Source organism: Lissotriton vulgaris, chromosome 3_1 (assembly GCF_964263255.1).
Source record: "Lissotriton vulgaris chromosome 3_1, aLisVul1.2, whole genome shotgun sequence".
NCBI lineage: Eukaryota > Metazoa > Chordata > Amphibia > Caudata > Salamandridae > Lissotriton > Lissotriton vulgaris.
Genome location: NC_141689.1, coordinates 638,478,294 through 638,495,850, shown reverse-complemented (window position 1 = coordinate 638,495,850; position 17,557 = coordinate 638,478,294). Strand labels below are relative to the sequence as shown.

Genomic DNA, 17,557 nt, shown 5'->3' with positions numbered 1-17,557 from the left:
TGACTGGACATTCCCACCGCTTCTCCAGTTTGACTTGCCACCCCTGCTCACCGGTGTGTTCTCCTCCCATACGCCTGTGCGCTCACCACTCGGCCCCTGGTCGCAACCATGCTTTCAGTCCAACCGCAGCGCACCATGGCCCATAAGCCCATGTACCCTCTTATAGTTCGTACCTCTGCATCACCATCACAGCGGGAGGTATGCTCCACTCATTTCTCCCAGGATCTCCTTCAATCTGCCTGTGTCCGTGCCAGATCTCACTCACATCCATTTAGGCAACCCTCTAGGACTCCTTTAAAGGTTTTGTGCTGTTTCCCATGACCTCTCCCTGGGCGCTCCTCTTCGTTGTGCCTACCTGACCTTCAGCATGCCCACTCCACAAGCGAGTCGCAGCAGTGACCGCGGTAGGCGTCAGGCCTCGTTGTCCAGTCAGTGCAGCTCTGCCAGCGCTCATGGTGAGCGAGTGACCTAGATCCCGGCATTCTCCACGCTGTGTCTCACCCAGAGCAGGCCTATTTCACTGTCACTATCACCCGTCCAAGGGCGTCCCGCTTCCGGGACCTGGGCTAATCTCACCAATGGAGGCATCACTCTCCTCGGCCCACTCAGGGCAGCGCCTCGATCTCTGCATCGGTGGTTCGGGGGGTGTGATGAGCGCCACCCCCTAGCTCGTGTGTGGTGGCAGAGTCCCAATACTGCAGCCCCACGAGCCGAGGGTCGCGCCCAGCCAAGGCCCAGCACTTCTCCTTAACACCCGTACAGCAGCAGTTTCAGCAGCGTTGGCCCCAGCCTGCCCCGGCCGAAAGCGAGCCGCAGCGGTGACCAAAATGGGCCCAGTCCACGTCGCCCAGTCAGCGTAGCCTGTCCGTGTCCACGGCGAGCGAGCAATGCAGACTCCGGTGTCCTCCACTCTGTTCCCCGCCAAGAGCAGGCTACTCTTCCGCCATCCCTGCAACAGGTCCAATGGCAGGCTCAAGCACAGGCTGCTCCCAGGACCCCGGTCGGTCACTCCAATGGCGGCCTCACTTGCTCAGGCCCCCTCCGGCCAGCGTCGCTGCCTTGGTTTCCACTCCAGTCCGCTTCGAGGGGAAAAGGCAATGGGCTCCTCCACCCCCTTGATCGTGCGTAGCCTTGGCCCAACACCTATTCTTGGCTCCCCACGGAGGCGGTTTTAGCAGAGTCACCACTCCCCAGGTGTCCGGAGTGCTCACCCTGTACTCCGCTAGGGCACTTTGCTGCGGATGCCTGGTAAATACGGAGAATCATGACCTATTCTAAGACCGCTCAGCCACTAATCCCTGTTATAAGTCATCCATGTTGCCCGTGCTGGCCACGCCTCTATGTGTATGTTAAGTACTTATGTGGTTTGTTGATTTATTGAGAGCATTAATGTGCACTTGAGTCAGGTGCTTGAACATCTGTTTGGTTTGGAACAGTTTTGTGCGCATAACTCCACTAGGTGTTGTAAAATAAATATTTTTATGTAGGGCGAAATTTTGCTATGGGGTGTTTTCACAGACTAGGAACATGCAGGCAGATGACAATGTATTTGGGTCCAGTATAGAAGCACATTTTTGGATTCATGTGAGATGTTCTGGCCAATCTGCTGTGTTGGGTGTTAAGATTTCCTACAGGAGTAAAGTATACAGAGGCAATGCATTAATTATGCCAATGCTAAGTTAGATCTAATAAAAATCTTTAGGATTAAAACATTAGCAGATATTAAGTAAAATATATGTTGCCCATTCTTTCACAACAAAAATGGGCAAATGATGATAGTTAAGTTTACCATGGTTTCTTAAGTTGCTTCAGTTGCTTCCTCCTGACATGTTTTAGGTCATGCCAGGTGACCATGTGAGAACCCACTAATTTGAATCTCCTATCCATCGATAGCGATGTACTTTTCTGAAATAAGCTGCCTCCACCCTTGGGTCGATCACTAGACCACGAGTAAACCCTGGAAAAGGGAGTGGAGCAATAGAAAATAAAAATGCTGTTCACTGGCACTTTCAGCCCATCAACCTCAATCTTTATATTGTATTTGTTTATAAACCTTCAAGGCATGAATACACTTTAGCAAACATTTTTCATTAAATATATGTTCTGCACCATAGCCCTCTGACGCTTCAGGGAAGGAGTTGGCAAATGTCCTGAAACTGTGGTGTGTTAGTGCGGGGAGTTGTTAGTGTCTGTGTCCAAACAGATGTCTGTGTGCAGATGAGTGTGTGTGTGTCTTTTGGAAACTGTAATTCTCAGTGACATTACACATGTGCTTTTGTCTAGGTTTCAGCGTCAAGGAGAGTTTTTTTTATCTAGGTGTGTTTTTCGGCACGTGCCTATCAGATTGTAGGTGTGTAGATATGATTATGCGTGGATGCTGGTTTGGAAGTGGTACAGATGTGCTTGAGTGTCAGACTGAACGTGTTGATGTGTGCATCTGATCTGTGTGAGCGTGTCTGTGTCAGTATACGGATGTGTTTGTGTGCGTGTCTCAGTATGTAGATTTGTTTGTGTGCGTTTGTCTGTATACAGATGTTTGTGGGCGTGTGTCTGTGTCTGTGTCCGTATACAGAAGTGTTTGTGTGCGTGTCTCAGTATGTAGATGTGTTTGTGTGCGTTTGTCTGTATACAGATTTTTATGGGCGTGTGTCTGTGTCGGTATACAGGCAGCCTGCGGTGCTCCACGCGCCTCTCTACCTTGCATGTCACCCGGGGGCACAACAACAAAACTCGTAAACTCCACCTGCAAAACCGATCTAGATCTGTGCATAAGTGAGTTATGCCTCATTTTATTCCCACTTCTCGTATTTGGCAAGGGTGCTGTTGGATTAAAAAAAACTAATTTAGTGGGTTGTGTGGGTCCTTGTTAACGCACCCCTCCCTGCTCCATACGGAGTCTGCTGAGCCAGTCTAATATTACAATGGCCTAGCAATCGACCAACTATGTAAAGGGGACGATATGCAGGCTAAGGTTTCATGTAACACAAAGCATTCTGGTACTTGTAGTGCCCTAAAGAGTCTACCCCCAAGGTGCTTATGCTATACCGGGCTCAGACAGCCTCAAACCATGTTAGGCATTCGATTCTCTTCCCGCCCCCCCACCCCTCCCTAAAAATGTAATTGGCACGTACTTGAGACTGTAAACAAGCGTTCACTGGACGTTGTCAAGCTGTTAGTGTTGTACTCGATCTACTGTTGTGAAATGTGTATTTTAAAAACAAAAAAAAGTTGCCTTAATATAGTAGCCCAGTTGCTTGGAAACCGAAGGCCTGAAAGTAGCAAATTAAAAATGCTTACGCCCGCTGCCCCCCCTCACTGCCCAGCCTTTCCAGTAGATGTGGTCTGCAAAATGCCATCCCAGATGGGCAAGCAGCGCCAATGATTATGCCAGTGATCGATGGTGTAAACAAAGTCATAGTGTAAGTGGGACACTTGCCAACTGTCAGGCCAGACTAAAACTACAGAATCCATGGTCTGTGGCAGGGGCGAACCCGGGAGGGTGGTAGGATTCCTGAGCCCCCAATCCCGCAGTGGCGCACTGGGGGCTTTTGTACTAATTGCAGTGTTTGATCTGGAAGTGCATGACCGCAAATGTTAAGGAGCAACATTGTAAAAACAAGGGCATGAAAAACTTGGATATTATCAAATAGTAATGTTTTGCAAAATACATGTAGCCTTTCATCCGCATCCGCATGCACATCACGCTCGTTTCCACACTAGTTGGACTCTGTTCCCACGTGTTATAAGGTCTGCTGTTTCCCCTGTTCCCATCACTCAGCGCAACCACAGCATCCACTCAGCGCAACCACAGCATCCACTCAGCGCAACCACAGCATCCACTCAGCGCAACCACAGCATCCACTCAGCGCAACCACAGCATCCACTCGGCGCAACCACAGTATCACTGGCTCAAATATGTTCTCTCAATTTTTGCCTTTTTTTGGTATCCCCACAATATCCGCGCCTGCCCACGACTTTGGGACAGAATTTCCTAGTTGGGCCTGCAGGATTGTATCCACCAGATCAAAGCGAATTGCCACTTAGAATGTTTTATAAAATTTGATGGGGATCGGTCGGGCTCTGCCACTTTACCCGAAGGGAGACAATTAAGTGCCGCACAATATTCCTCAGGAGTCAAGGGGACATTTCTTGTTCGGCAAGGAAAGGGCCAGAGACATCCATGAGATACTGTTGAATATCTGAGAGATCCCCTGGGAGCTCTTCACTATATAGTCTAGCATAGAACTGTCTAAACACCTCCCTGACCCCCTTGGAATCTGCAACTGTTCCTCCTTTACCATCCGATACTTCTTTAATTTCTTTAGAGGCCGATCTCTGTTTTGTACGAACCGCAAGTATATGTCCCACGCGCTCGCTTAATTAGTGACATTGTTCCCTTTTAGTTAAATAAGTTGCAGCTGCCTTGATGGCAATACTTTTATTCACCTCTGCTTTGGCACATACAACTTTCAAGAGTATCTGATCCAAAGAGGCCCCGGAGAGGATTGCCCAATGTAATTCTTCCTCTGCATTCAAAACTGCTTTAACCTGGCTCTTAACTCTAGTCCCTTCTTGCTTTTGTTTATGAAGACTGTAGCTTAATGTCTCTCCACGAATACCAGCCTTGAAAGCGTCCCATCTTACGCCTGTAGAAGTGCTACCTCGATTAATCTCCCAGAAAGCTACTATCCAGTCATTCAAAGGCTTATCCTTAAATAATCCTCTTTCAAAAGTCCATACCCGCTCCCGCCTATCCCCACCTGTCATTTTTAATGTTAAAACCAGGGGATTGTGGTCTGAGACAATCCTAGGGTGTTTCTCGATCTGACTTCTAGCCATTGGGGAATTTGATATAAAAAAATAATTGAGCCTGGCGCAGCCCTTGTGCGGAGCGGTATAGAAAGGGGTGCCATTATCTAGCGTGTTCAAACCTGCCCACACATCCATTAAAGAATTATGACTTGCCAGACTATCACTCAACATGTTTTTTTTTCCCGTCCTTGATAACGTTGCCCATGCTCTGTACCTAGGCCCCCAACCCCATTTATATTGAAATCGCCACACAGGATAATCTGCTCTGGCCAAGGAGCTATCTCTAAATCTAAAAATTGAAAGATATCCGGGTCATCCTCTGTTGATCCATATACTGATCCTATGATAACTATTCCACCATTAATTATGCATTCGAAAAGGGCCCATCTACCCCATTGATCTTCCTTTTTTCTTTTAACTATGACCTCCTTTCTTTTGGACAAGATGGCCACCCCCTGGACTTAGTCCCCTGTTTTGAATGTGCAAGTAAATAAAATCCCAACTGTTCCATTAAATAACCCCTTGTCACTTCTACATGTGTCTCTTGGAGACCAACAAAATCAAGCCGCATTGATCTCAAGGTAGCCGGGATGCGCTGCCTTGTCAGATGGTCATTCAGACCGCATACATTAATAGATGCAAACCTTACACCCATTAAAATACATTAAATAACTGTCCCGTCAAATTAACCAAGCCATCACTGCATAATTTCCTCGTCCCTTCTGAAAATGTTTTCATTCTTTTACTAACACACCTTCTGTGACTGCCCACCCATCTCAAACGTCGTACTGTGCTATACCATGTGAACCACCACCCTGCCCCTCCCCCACCCCCCAGGCCCCTCCAACCCCTTTACAGGCAAATGGGTCACACATGACCTATGTGTGACAGCTTAAACTGTAGCAGTCGCACTCCCCCTTCCTCGTGCTTCTAATCTCTGTCCCCCATGCCAAATAATCCTAGTAGAGATCCCCTCTACGTGCTGTGTATCTACAGAGAATACAAAAATCCCCCCTATCCTCCCTTCTGCTCTTTTAATTCAGTCGGATACTATTGAGTCTTAATCTCAGAATAAAACATTCTACCGTGTCCTTTAACAATAATATTAAGCCGTGCTAAGTACAATAAATAAGCCTTGTGCCCGAGGCTCTTAAGAGGAGCAATTAGCTGTCTCCGCCTCCACCGTCTTTACATATTAACATGGCAGAAATCGGGGCGGGCAAAGAATGTAACCCAATCAAACGTACGTCTAGCCTCTGGTTTTGCCTTGTCCATAATCTCTTGCCTAAGAAGGAATTTACCGACATAGACAAGAATTGCCCGGGGTTTTACAACCTGAGATGCCCCATAAGATTTTTTTGGGGATCAATGGAAAGTGGTGAGCTCTTTGCACCTCATTCTCCCAACTCCAGTTCGTCATCTCGGGAAAGGCCTCCTTCATTAAATTAATAACAAATGACCTAACTTCTTGCCCTTCAACCCCTTCTGCAACCCCCAAAAGTCTAATGTTCCGCCTCTGGCGGTTCTCAGTCCTCCAGCTTCCATTGGATATCCTCTGCCACCTTCTCCTGTGCCTCCTTGAACGAGTTCCGCCTACTGACATCTTCCAATCTTCCTGTTCTTTCCTCAACGTGGGCGACCCTATCAGCCATATCTTCGTACAATTTATTCATTTTCCTCCTAGAGCTCTGAATTTTCTTTGCTGCTTGTTTAGCTCTCCAGCTCTCTATCCTGGCTTCACCCTGCATTTGCTTCAGGGTAGTATAGAGGAGGTCTAGTGAGGGCGCCTGGGGTGGGCTACTTGCATTGTTCTGTCCCGTCTGCATATCCACTCCCCCACCCTCGTGGTAAAGTTGCGATGTGGCAGAATAGTCCCATAAGAGTTTATTACCCCCGGCATTTAATGGACTAAGAGGAGATTTTGTCCTTCTCTTCTGTTGGAAACCCCTATGAGTCGCAGTCGTCTTATGGACTGAAGAACTTACTGCCACTGGAATGGCTTCCTTTACTAGAGAACAGGGAGTCCGTATCCTCATTAAGGGGAAAAAACATTCCCCGTCTGGAGTGCCAGGATTTCCCTTATCCTGTGTTAGCCCATGCGCCTGTCTCGCAGCCCCCACTTCACCAGGTGCAGTAGAGATTGCCAGGGGAGTCAATGCTACTCACACTGTCTCTTGCGAGATTTTCACCCTCACCAGCGGTTCTTGCATCTAACTCTGGGTTAGAGCCAACCATTTTGCTTCTTATCTCCCCTAATGTAGTTGGATTTGTGCTCCCTTCAGCAAGCTTGCCTCCTTCAAAATTGTTTGTTCTGAAGGTCAAGTGATGGCCCGGCACACAGAGCGCTCGAGTTATCCTGTTTCTTGCCGGGAAGTGTCTGCAACAATGTTACCATTCGATGCCCAGCAACCGTGCTTTCAGCGCTCTCCGGCCGCATAGCTCCCAGCTCGCTTTCAGCCGTCCCTGCCGCCTTCGTGGAGAAGGACTCTTGTAAGGTAGGTTGCTGCAATAAGAATTCCATAGGGTGCCTAGATTTGACCCCCTCTGTGCCAGCTTTTGTTACTGCCGATTTGCGTATAGCGCCCAAGTCTTTGCCGCCATTGCCTCGCGGCTCGTCTGGCTTTTGGCTAATTCCTCTACCTGGCTGAGTCAGACCGCGCTGTACAGGAGCCAAAGCTGCTGGGTCCTTTAGCGCTTCCTTTACGCCACCATTCTCTTGCAGATTTTTCAGGACATTAGCTTCCTTCAGCTGTTTAACCCCTTTAGGTGCCATGCCAATCTTGCCTCTCAACCGCTGTAGCCACCTAGAAATCCGATCCGGGAGATAATGGTATATCAAGGTTACTGTTATCCGAGGTAACGCTGGATCAGGGAAGAGTCCTGAGCCCAGGAGGCTACCCAAAGATTTACTCGAGTCGAGACCCCAGCATTCCTCACAGCATAGTTAGTGCCAGTAGAGGGGGAGAGAGAAAAACTGCGACCTCTTGCTGCAGTCAGTCAGTGGCCATCTTACCCCCACTGTAAAATCTGGGTTGCTAATGGATTTTTAGTGGAAAGTGAAGTTGCACGAAAGTTGTGAAATATTTGTATGCATTGTATGCATTGAAATATATACATATATAATCTCATCAGTATGATTTTATTTTCCTTTAAGTCCCTTTGCTATTCAAAATGTATCCAGACCAGTGGTTAATTTGTAAAAAAACAAAAAGGGCTGGGGCTCTCGTCGGGAGGTAGCTTGCACCAGCCCATTTCCTCTGGTGGTGGTGGTGGTGCTGCCGCTTAAAACAGAGCCAACTATTAACCATGAAAGTTGGGAGAGGGTGTGGCGTAATGGCCAGAGCTGCCAACTTCAGAGCTGGGTAACCAGGTTTGTGTGTCGGGTCAACATCCTGTGATTCTGGGCAAATGCTTAAAACAATGCAAACCACTAATCTGTCCTTAACTGCACATAATGCTGGTGTTTAAGTGCCGGTGCTCAGCACCGGAAAACACCGGCTCAAATTAAGCACAGATCCAAACGTCGGCCGGGTCACCTTACTTGTATAATATAGCAATGTGAATATAAAATTTCCCAAAGCACGTCCATCACCCTGCATAATCCTCTCAATCAGTAGGTTAAACGCCAAGGTGCTTCATTAGAAGTAATTTATTGGTGACTGAGTCCACACTCTGCTACTGAAGGTATTCCATGGTTTCTTTTGAGCTTAAATTGCATTTCAACACAAGAAATCATTGTTGTGGTTACGTAAAGAATGAATACACGTGAAGAAACATTCTGAAAGAGCTCATTTAAAAGTGGTGGTTGTTTTAAAACTGCATTGGGATTGCGTTTGAGCCAGCACCTCCATCTAAATCTTGTGCTGTTTCCTTTCTTGTTACCAATGTATGGATCGCAAGCTGTATTATAGTTTCTTTTGGGCAACCCTAGATTAACTGTTAACTTTTTTTCCTTTCTCATTTTACAGAATGTAGCACCTGCACGACCAACAATCCAATTTCAAGGTCTCCAAGGAGTGAGTATTGTTCATAGCCATTGCGATTTAGCTCTACACAGAGTTTCCTTAATCGTTTTGTTCGCTACTCTTAATACAGTTAAACCCTTCGATGCTGATGACTAGCTCAGCTAGTCATCAGCTATGGCGCTCGTATGCTGATGACGAGCTGAGCTCGCCATGTAATGCGGGTTTTCGAAAAACCCAGCACACAGCGGGAAAACCGCTAGCGTGCAAGGGGTTAAAGCAAGCACGTGGAGCAGGCTAACTCAATGGCTACATTCGCAATCGATTATTTGAACTTTAAATAGAGGACTGTGTGCATAAAATGGGGGACACGTCTATGTTCATTTTGCTCAATATGAATCGAGGGTATCAAACAGGAAACGTAAAATCTACATTTTTTATAGATTTATCTGCAAATAAAAAGATAGCAGGTGAAATAATAGATCTATAGGCGATAAACTGGGATTAGAACTTGTTGCCTATATGCTGACTGGTGTCCCCAAGACATTTCGTAAGTGCAGTTTTAAGGTTTTGTATTTCCCGGGTGCTATTTAGTGGCAGAAAAAGAAACATAATGCTCTTTTCTTATCTACTCCTAACATAGTTTTGGCCAGCGCAAACTTGGTCTACCAGTACAGAGCACCAGTTTAATTAAGCAATTATAACGGTGGTAGTGAGCCATTTGGCTTTAGTAGTTCTTGGTTTTTTTCCCCCCTGTGTTGGTTTTTGTTAGGTCAGCCGGTGGTTCGCTGGCGGGTTCGCCTCAATCTAAGAAAAAAAATTAGTTGAAGGCAACTTTGCAGATCATAAAGCACACTTTACTTTGGTAGTTCCAAGCACCTTAGAGAACTACTTAGTGTGTGGATGTACTCCTTGTAAAAGCTGGAGTGGGTGGAAGAAAAGTGCATGACGCAACATAATAATTAATGAAATGTGTCGCACAGTTTCAGTAAGATCAAAAGGTCTTGGATAACACAAAATGTAAACAAGCCAATTGATCTGCTGTTGGCTGCCAGTCTCTTTACTAATGCTTTTTTTGTAATGTTTTTGGAAATCTTTATTACAAATTGATAAGATAGGTAACAAGCATTTACAATGCAATGGGTCTCGCATTGACGTGAATTTGAGCTATTGACATTGCAAATAACAATGCCTTTTATTTAAAAAAAAAATTTTTAAACATAAAAGGCATTGTTATTTACAATCTCAATAGCTCAGACTTGTGTTAATGCGAGGCCAATTGCATTGCAAATGCTTGTTTTCATTGGAGTCTAAATGAGCATCTTAATCTGTAGCTGTACAATTATTCTGAGCTTTACCCAATAGAAATGCATAAGGATTACCAAGCCTAACTCGCATATTCGTGTACAAATTTCTAAATTTTGCATTTCCTGGACATATAGCTATCGCCTGCCTAGATGTACTGGCATTCCCACAAGCTACATGGTGGCAAATATAATTGTATTCTAGCTCACTATTCGTTTATCATCAAAAAGGGATAATTCGTGACTTTTTTTTAACCATCAGATCATGACCGAAGTGCCAATAAAATATTGAACAGATATAGTCCGTTCAGTTTGTTCTAAATAAAAACACTTTGCTCAAACCCACCAAGGCAGGGCTTCTTACCTATGACAGTGGAGAAATTAAGGATAGGTCACCAAAGATCCCGTTCCAATCCATTTTTGCTGGCTCTGTACAATCCATCACAACCTAGAAGTACATAGTTCTTTACTAAACAACAACTATTGTTATTGTCAAGTCAAGATAGCTTTATTCGGTATTATTAAAAGACCATAAAAGCACATAAGAAATTCATACCACATAAGTAATACAGTTAAATATTTCTAAATTACAAAAGAAGAAAACATTAAAAAATTCTAAAAAACATATATAAAAACCTTATAAAAAGGCAATCAGTTTATTAAGTATGCTATTAGCTACATATATATAGAGTCCAACACTTGCATTAAGTCATAGTGCCTCTTGTTCTGACCACATTTCAGATATTTAGCTGCTGCATTCACAGTAAGTTTGTCGTGTAACATATACAGTCTAATTAGGGCAGGTCTGCATTGACGCAGACCCCACAGCCTTAATAGGGGTAGCAAAATTCTCTTTCTCCCCCACTCATAATATTTACAGAAAAAGATGGTATGGATGTTTGACTGAGTCGAAATATCATCACATGGACATTTTATCAGTAGCGCCGACCAGTCATTTGGGGTAGGGAATGTTACCAGCCTAAAAAAGCAGTCGGTTCTCATTCTGGTTAAAAGCATTCTTGTGTAACTGGAGATTTCCGGAGACAGATACGGATGTAAACCTGGACCGTATAGAATGCGGCGGTGGGAAATGATTGTTGACTTGTTACCATCCAGGTACCACCGTCTATCTTCCAGCAGTTCAAGGCAAGTGTTTTTTAAAAGTTTTTTAGATATTAATGAACATGTACTCGGGGTTGCGAAGAGTTCGGGATGCCCAATGGAGTTCATGAAACTTTTAATGTATTGAAGCCAAATAATCTTCTTAGCCGCTGATTGATTCATGCAGTCCTGAATCACGTCCCTGCTGAAGGCTGTCTCGTCCGAAGACCAGATCTTATGCCACAGCATGACGGGTGTAACCTTTATCAGATCTGTAATATGCACTCGATTTAATTCTTTATGGCAAATAGTGGTAGAAACAGATCTCGGAACAGCTAGCAAATATCTGAAAAAGGCATTTTCTACTAGTTGGATTTGTGAGCAATCGGCCGTCCCCCATATGCCAGCACCATAGGTTGCAGTCGATACACATTTAGCTGCATACATTTTAATCAAAGTGTCTATGGGTTTCCCACCCAGGCGTTTGGCAAATTGTTTTACTGCTCCAATGGTACGGTAGACGGCCAAATTACGTGTAGCTATCGCTGTTCCTCTATTGTTAAAAGTGATGCCTAAATATGAAAATGTTTTGGTCAAGCTTATCTTGGACTGATTAACGAAGGTTCTGCAGTCTGTTTTAAAATTTCTCTTGGAGGTACAGCACATGGTAAAAGTTTTTCCCACGTTGATCTTCAAACCTCTGGACCCCATAAAAGTTGAAAAACCAGTTAATGCCTTTTGAAGGCCCATCTGAGTTCGAGATATTATTGTGGCGTCGTCGGCGTATAAAAGTATTGGGACCGACGAGCCATTTATTTTGGGATAATCAACTTCTAAATTGGTTTAAAAGTTTGCCACTTCGTTAATGTAAAGATTAAAAAGAAAGGGTGCAAGGATGCATCCTTGCCTAACCTCCTTTTCTATGGGGAATTTCCTGGTGCATTCACAGTTTTTGCCGTAGCGGACCATTGCTCCTGCACCTCTATAAAGTTCCTTAATAAAGTTCAGAATGGGGGGATCTAAACCTAACTTGTTTAAAGTTGACCATAGCAATTTGTGATCCAGGCAATTGAAGGCCGAGCTTAGATCGACAAATCTCATGAACAAGTTACCTTTTTTAGCCATCGTATATTTGCTGGTTATTAGAGCCAGATTCAGGCCCTGCTCAACTGTGCCCAAACCTCTCTTGAATCCATACTGAAATTTTGAAAGAACCCTCTCTTCATTGGCCCAGGTTTGTAATCTAGTCAATAATACTCTCCCTGCTACTTTCATCAAGGAGTCGAGCAGGGAGATTGGCCTATAGCATTTAGGATCCTGCCTGTCGCCTTTTTTAAAAATTGGGATTCCGATGGCTTCTTGCCACGTAACAGGAAAACCTACTTGGCTATAGGCATTTAAGACATTTGTGAGAAGCGGAGCCCAGAGGTCCAAACTGTCTTTAAATATATCGATGGGAATACCATCTGGGCCTGGAGCTTTTGAGTTTGCGCTCTCACAAATGGCCTGCTCGACTTCTGCAGACGAGAAAACTATATTCAAAGGGAACGTATCTACGTAATAAGTTACCTCAGGCTGTGGGTCAATAGGATTGTTTGCAGGGATTTCACGATGATTTATCTCCAGTAGATCATCTTTTTTATATAGTACAGTGAAATAATTGACCCAAACGTCCTCCGCTATCGCGATTTCGAGGGAATCAGTCCTACTTTCTACAAAGAACCGGGCATTGACTTCTCTGCAGAAGGAAATATTATCACGAAGGGCGCTAGCTCTAATTAGTGCTTCCCATGCATGCTTTTTAAGTTCATTTTTCCTATTTGATAGGGCCTGTTTGTACACTTATCTTGCTACTCTAACTAGTTTAATATCCTTTGGGAGTGTCTTTACAGCCTGCAATAAAGATGTATGGGCTTTGGAGCAGGCAGAATTGAACCAACGGTTCAGTTTAGTCATTTCCCCCTCTTTGCGTTTCCTAATCCTTTTTTCCTTTATGGTAACCGCTATCTTACTGTAGGCCAACTTAACCATCTCGGGAGAGGGATCTTGTTCCAAGCACGTCACAAAGTGCTCCTGGTCTTTTATGATTATTTCTTTTAGAAATTTAATAGGGTCGACTTTCGCCCACTTCACAGCATAACCATTTCTTTTGGAAAGAGAAATAGTGACAGTATAATTTATCAGGAAGGCTCCAAGCGTGACCATCATGCAGGGCCATATGCAAACTGATACTAATTGGGAAATGATCGCTAATTGCTAAATTTTCAATATTAAATCCCTGAACGTGTCCCTGTCTATTGTTCGATATCATCATAAATTCAATAATAGTCCCTGACCCATGCCCATGGAAAGTTGTTTGAAAATCAGCCACAGGCTCACAAAGTTCATTCGCATATCCTAGGTCCCATTCATGCATGAGTTGATTTAACATGTTGCCAAAAGTGGAGTGCTCAAAATGAGAGCTTGGTTCGCCCTTGAAATCAGTTATGCCACAAATATCCACACCACTGTGGGGCATAAATGGCAATTGAATTCTCCCATAATAAGGGTGCAATCCGCCTTTCCTGATCCCAAATTTAGAATGTTGGTAAGGTCCTCTATGATAACTTTTGGTTCTTCTTTCCAGATGTTATTATAAAAGTTAATTAGAAGAAGATTCATCCCCCTCGCCTACAACAGAACGGCCTGGCAGGGATTTACACACTCTGTCATTTGCCCCTTCCCATACTACTTTCTTCACTGTGACTCACCAAATTGGAGACATAAGTACAAAGCCCGCCAGAACCCCTGCCTCGATTACCCTGCGTTGATGGTGTAAAGATGTTAGTAAAACCCTCTGTGCGACTCCACCTGGTCCCAACACTCTTGAAGGCAAACAATGTCGTATTTACTTACGAAGGATAGAAATGTCTGATCATTCAATATCTTGTGTAGGCCCGCGACGTTCCATGAGGCTAAAGCCAGATTAGCTTTCCTCGGTGTTTGTAACGATACTATTTCAGAGTGTTGTGGGCTCAAACTTTTATCTACGTTATGCCCTATCGGGTCTAAAAGTCCTTTATTTATTTTTTCCTGTATAGAAGTTTCAGATGGCTCAGTAGGTAATGGGCAAAGGGGGTCAACGTTCGTAATGGTCAGGGTTGAACTGGTAAAGGGCTGTTTTAAATTACACAAATCAGATTTATTGCCTAAGATTGAAAAGGTGGACAAGGTACTACACTCCTTATTATCCCTTAATGAGTACCCTAATGGTCAATCAACCATATCCAGGCAATCATACCTGTTTCTCAGGGGGATACCCCTCCATCCATCCAGGTTATACTGATTTCTCCTTGGTGGCCAGGGCCTAGGTTCCCAGTCTCTCGATCTATATCTATTTCCATTCCAGAGACCCACTTGGTTCCAAGACCAATCCATGCCCTCCTCCCAATATTGGGATTCTGCGTTATTATGAGTTTGTTGGTGGGTAAAAGAAGGAGACAATAGGCATCAATCCCCTCCCTATTTTTCCAATTCAGGCCAGGAGCAAATATAATCCACCGTGGCAGAATCACCACAGCTGACTATAACGCAGTCGCCCTGTATATTTTTTCTGGAATCCCCAATCCATACTACTCTTCGGACTGAGGTTATTCTACTAGTATATAGGGATTGGAGGGGTCTGTTTGTACCTAACCACTGAAGGACCTTGTTTTAAAAGACCAGGAAGGTTCATCCGTATTTTCCATCAGCTCAGGTACCCCCGTGAGGATAACTGTATAAGGCGACGCCTTGGGGGGGAAGATGTACCGGCCGCCTATACCTTGCTCCCTTCTTGTTCTCTTCTCCCCTAGGTTGTGTAGCCGGCACTTTAGGAGGAGGGTGTAGTGTAGGATTTGGCTTGGCTGACCCGGCAGGGTCCTTGGTTGTACCTGGAGTGGACTTAGGGATGTCTTGGATTGTATTGGACTTTTCCTTTACTGCCCCTGCTGTTGTATCAGTGATGTCTTGTGCAGTTTTCCGCACAGTTTGTACGTCTGCAGGTTTTCTAGATTCTGTGACTGGAATTCGGGAAACAGTTTGGGCTAATTTAAGAGGTATACCCGGGGCTTTAGATTTAACCCCCCCTGAGTGCGTAGAGGCCAAGGTTTTCTGGTTGAAAGGTAATGTATTTAGCTTCGCTAGCTGTTTTTCAATATTCATTAAGCTTTTTTCTACTGGATGTAGATAACGTTTAAAAAGCTCCCCCACACTATTTAACCCTTTCGATGCTGATGACGAGCTCAGCTCCTCCTCACCCACGGGTGTCGTGTGCTGATGACGAGCTGAGCTCGTCATGACAACAGCAAAATGGTAATTTGCAGCACAGCGCAAAAATCACCGCAGCAGCGATGCGGTTAATAGTTGGGCATTTGAGGCACCTCCGACTAACCGCGTGCTATTTGGATTTTCAGGAATTTCCTGAATATTAATCACAGGAATATTATCATTTTGTAAGCACTGTACAGAGTGATTTACATCGGAAGCCTGAAGGTTTACAGAAGGTATAGGTTGAATAGAATTAGACTTGGTACCATTTGTCTTCTTTTTCTGTTTAGCTATTGCGCCTTCCCTCTTCCCTTTATCCTTTTATTCCGATGACACAACGGGAGTTTGGCATTGAGATAAGTCTGGTGTTTTTTCTAAGTCATCGGATAAGTGTGAATCAAGGGACAGCTGGGAGGCAGATAAATCAACCGTACAAGGGACGGTATAGCTCTCTGCCACAGTTTCATTTTGCATTGCAAGAGAGGTGGTCGGCCTGGACTGTATTGGGGTTTGGGCAGAAGCGAGAGGTCCTAAAGAGGACCTCCTCGCTATTTCCAACTCTTGCGAGACCCTCCGCTCCAGCAAATATTTACTTTGATTAATCACCTCGTTGGTTCTGGTGATAAAAAGATCTATAGGGCCAGTTATTTGGGCTGTATTCTATTGTTATTGATAAATTATTAACTGGAGCCGGACGGGCCTCTCAAAGAGGTCTAGTTCTCCCATTTTCCAGGAATGGCAAAGGAGAGATGTGTTGACACCTGCTTCAGGCCCTCATTGCTCCCTTTCACCAAAAAGAAACATTCTTCGCCAGGGTAACCTAAAGGCCACCTCAGGAATCGGGGAAAAAATTATTCGCTTGTACCAGCTACATCAAAAGCAACAGTAATGCCACCATTCGTTTCGCTTCGCACGAGCCACATTGAGTAGCAGGAACAAAACCTTCTACTCCCTATCACTACTTGCAGCCACAACATCAATACCCCCAAGATTGTGTCGCTTTCTCCAAGTCGCAGCACCACATGCACTTAGAAAGCTCCACTGGCAACACAGCACTGTCACAAAAATCAACAATGAAAATACCAAGAAACGCCGTCACTATGTGCCAGCTGATGCAGTACCACTTCCTCATCACCATAAGTAGGAGTGCCACCCTAAACCCGGACACTGCAACCAGTTATAACACCCTCACTGCCAGTCCGACTCATCAAAACCGCCAGTGATCCTAATAAATCCCGGAGCACCTGCAGCAGCATAGTCTGAGCAACGCCCTCCGGCCTCCCCCAAACAGCTGTGCCACCACTGTCAATATCGCCACTACCTCCCAAGACCAATCCAAAAGCACGGGGTAACGCAAGTGGAGGCCGGGGGTTGGTTCTATGTTCGCCGCCCCGTTCTCAAACAAGCAGAGCACCTCTTACCTCCTGCACTGGCTGCCCAACAGAGAATCGGCAGCAGCGCTCCAGGAGCTGCCATATCCGAGAGCAGGCAATGCTGTATTGGAGGTTCCGCTCCCCCCCCCCTCTTATTACGCTTCCTTCTTCTCGCTTTGTTCGCTGAGCGCCCGAGGTATGGGCCGGGCACACACACTGTGCGGCGGCCCTTTCACCGCTCCCATTGCTATCCTACCCTCCCATCCCCGCCTGACGTCATTCACCCGCGATATTCTCCCACCCTCAAAGGTTCGAGAGGCACCCTATGCACCCATTAAAGTCACCCTCCCTGTACCTGAGGCACCAGACGTCTAAAATCCTAGGTCTGAGGCTGCGCCATGTTCATCAATACGTCACATTAGCTGCCACATATTTCTTTCCCCCTTAGTTTCCATTTTGTGCCGCAGCTTTGTTTTACCGCTGTGTGCGCCTGATCCTAACGTGGACGCACGTATACATCTTACATAGGGAATGCGGACCCTACTATTTTAACATCCGCAGATGGTTCCAACACACCAACATACCAGAAGAATCCGTACTGCTCGCTCGGGGAACTCTTCAAGAAGCAGGGACAAAGCTGCATAATTGCTCTGCATTGAATCAAGTGCCGTTTGGCGGCAGTACAGCCAATGGCAAGGTTACGCACCGAAACCACGGT

General features: G+C 45.3%; 1 protein-coding gene across 1 annotated transcript in view; it reads left to right on the top strand.

The window, feature by feature from the left end:
• The window catches only part of ELL2 (elongation factor for RNA polymerase II 2), a 293,745-nt gene that overhangs the window by 77,405 nt on the left and 198,783 nt on the right, over positions 1-17,557 (top strand). Inside the window, exon 2 of the mRNA XM_086960927.1 lies at positions 8,781-8,828. Within this exon, the coding sequence (XP_086817053.1) occupies positions 8,781-8,828 (48 nt within the window). The remainder of the gene's footprint in view (positions 1-8,780; positions 8,829-17,557) is intronic.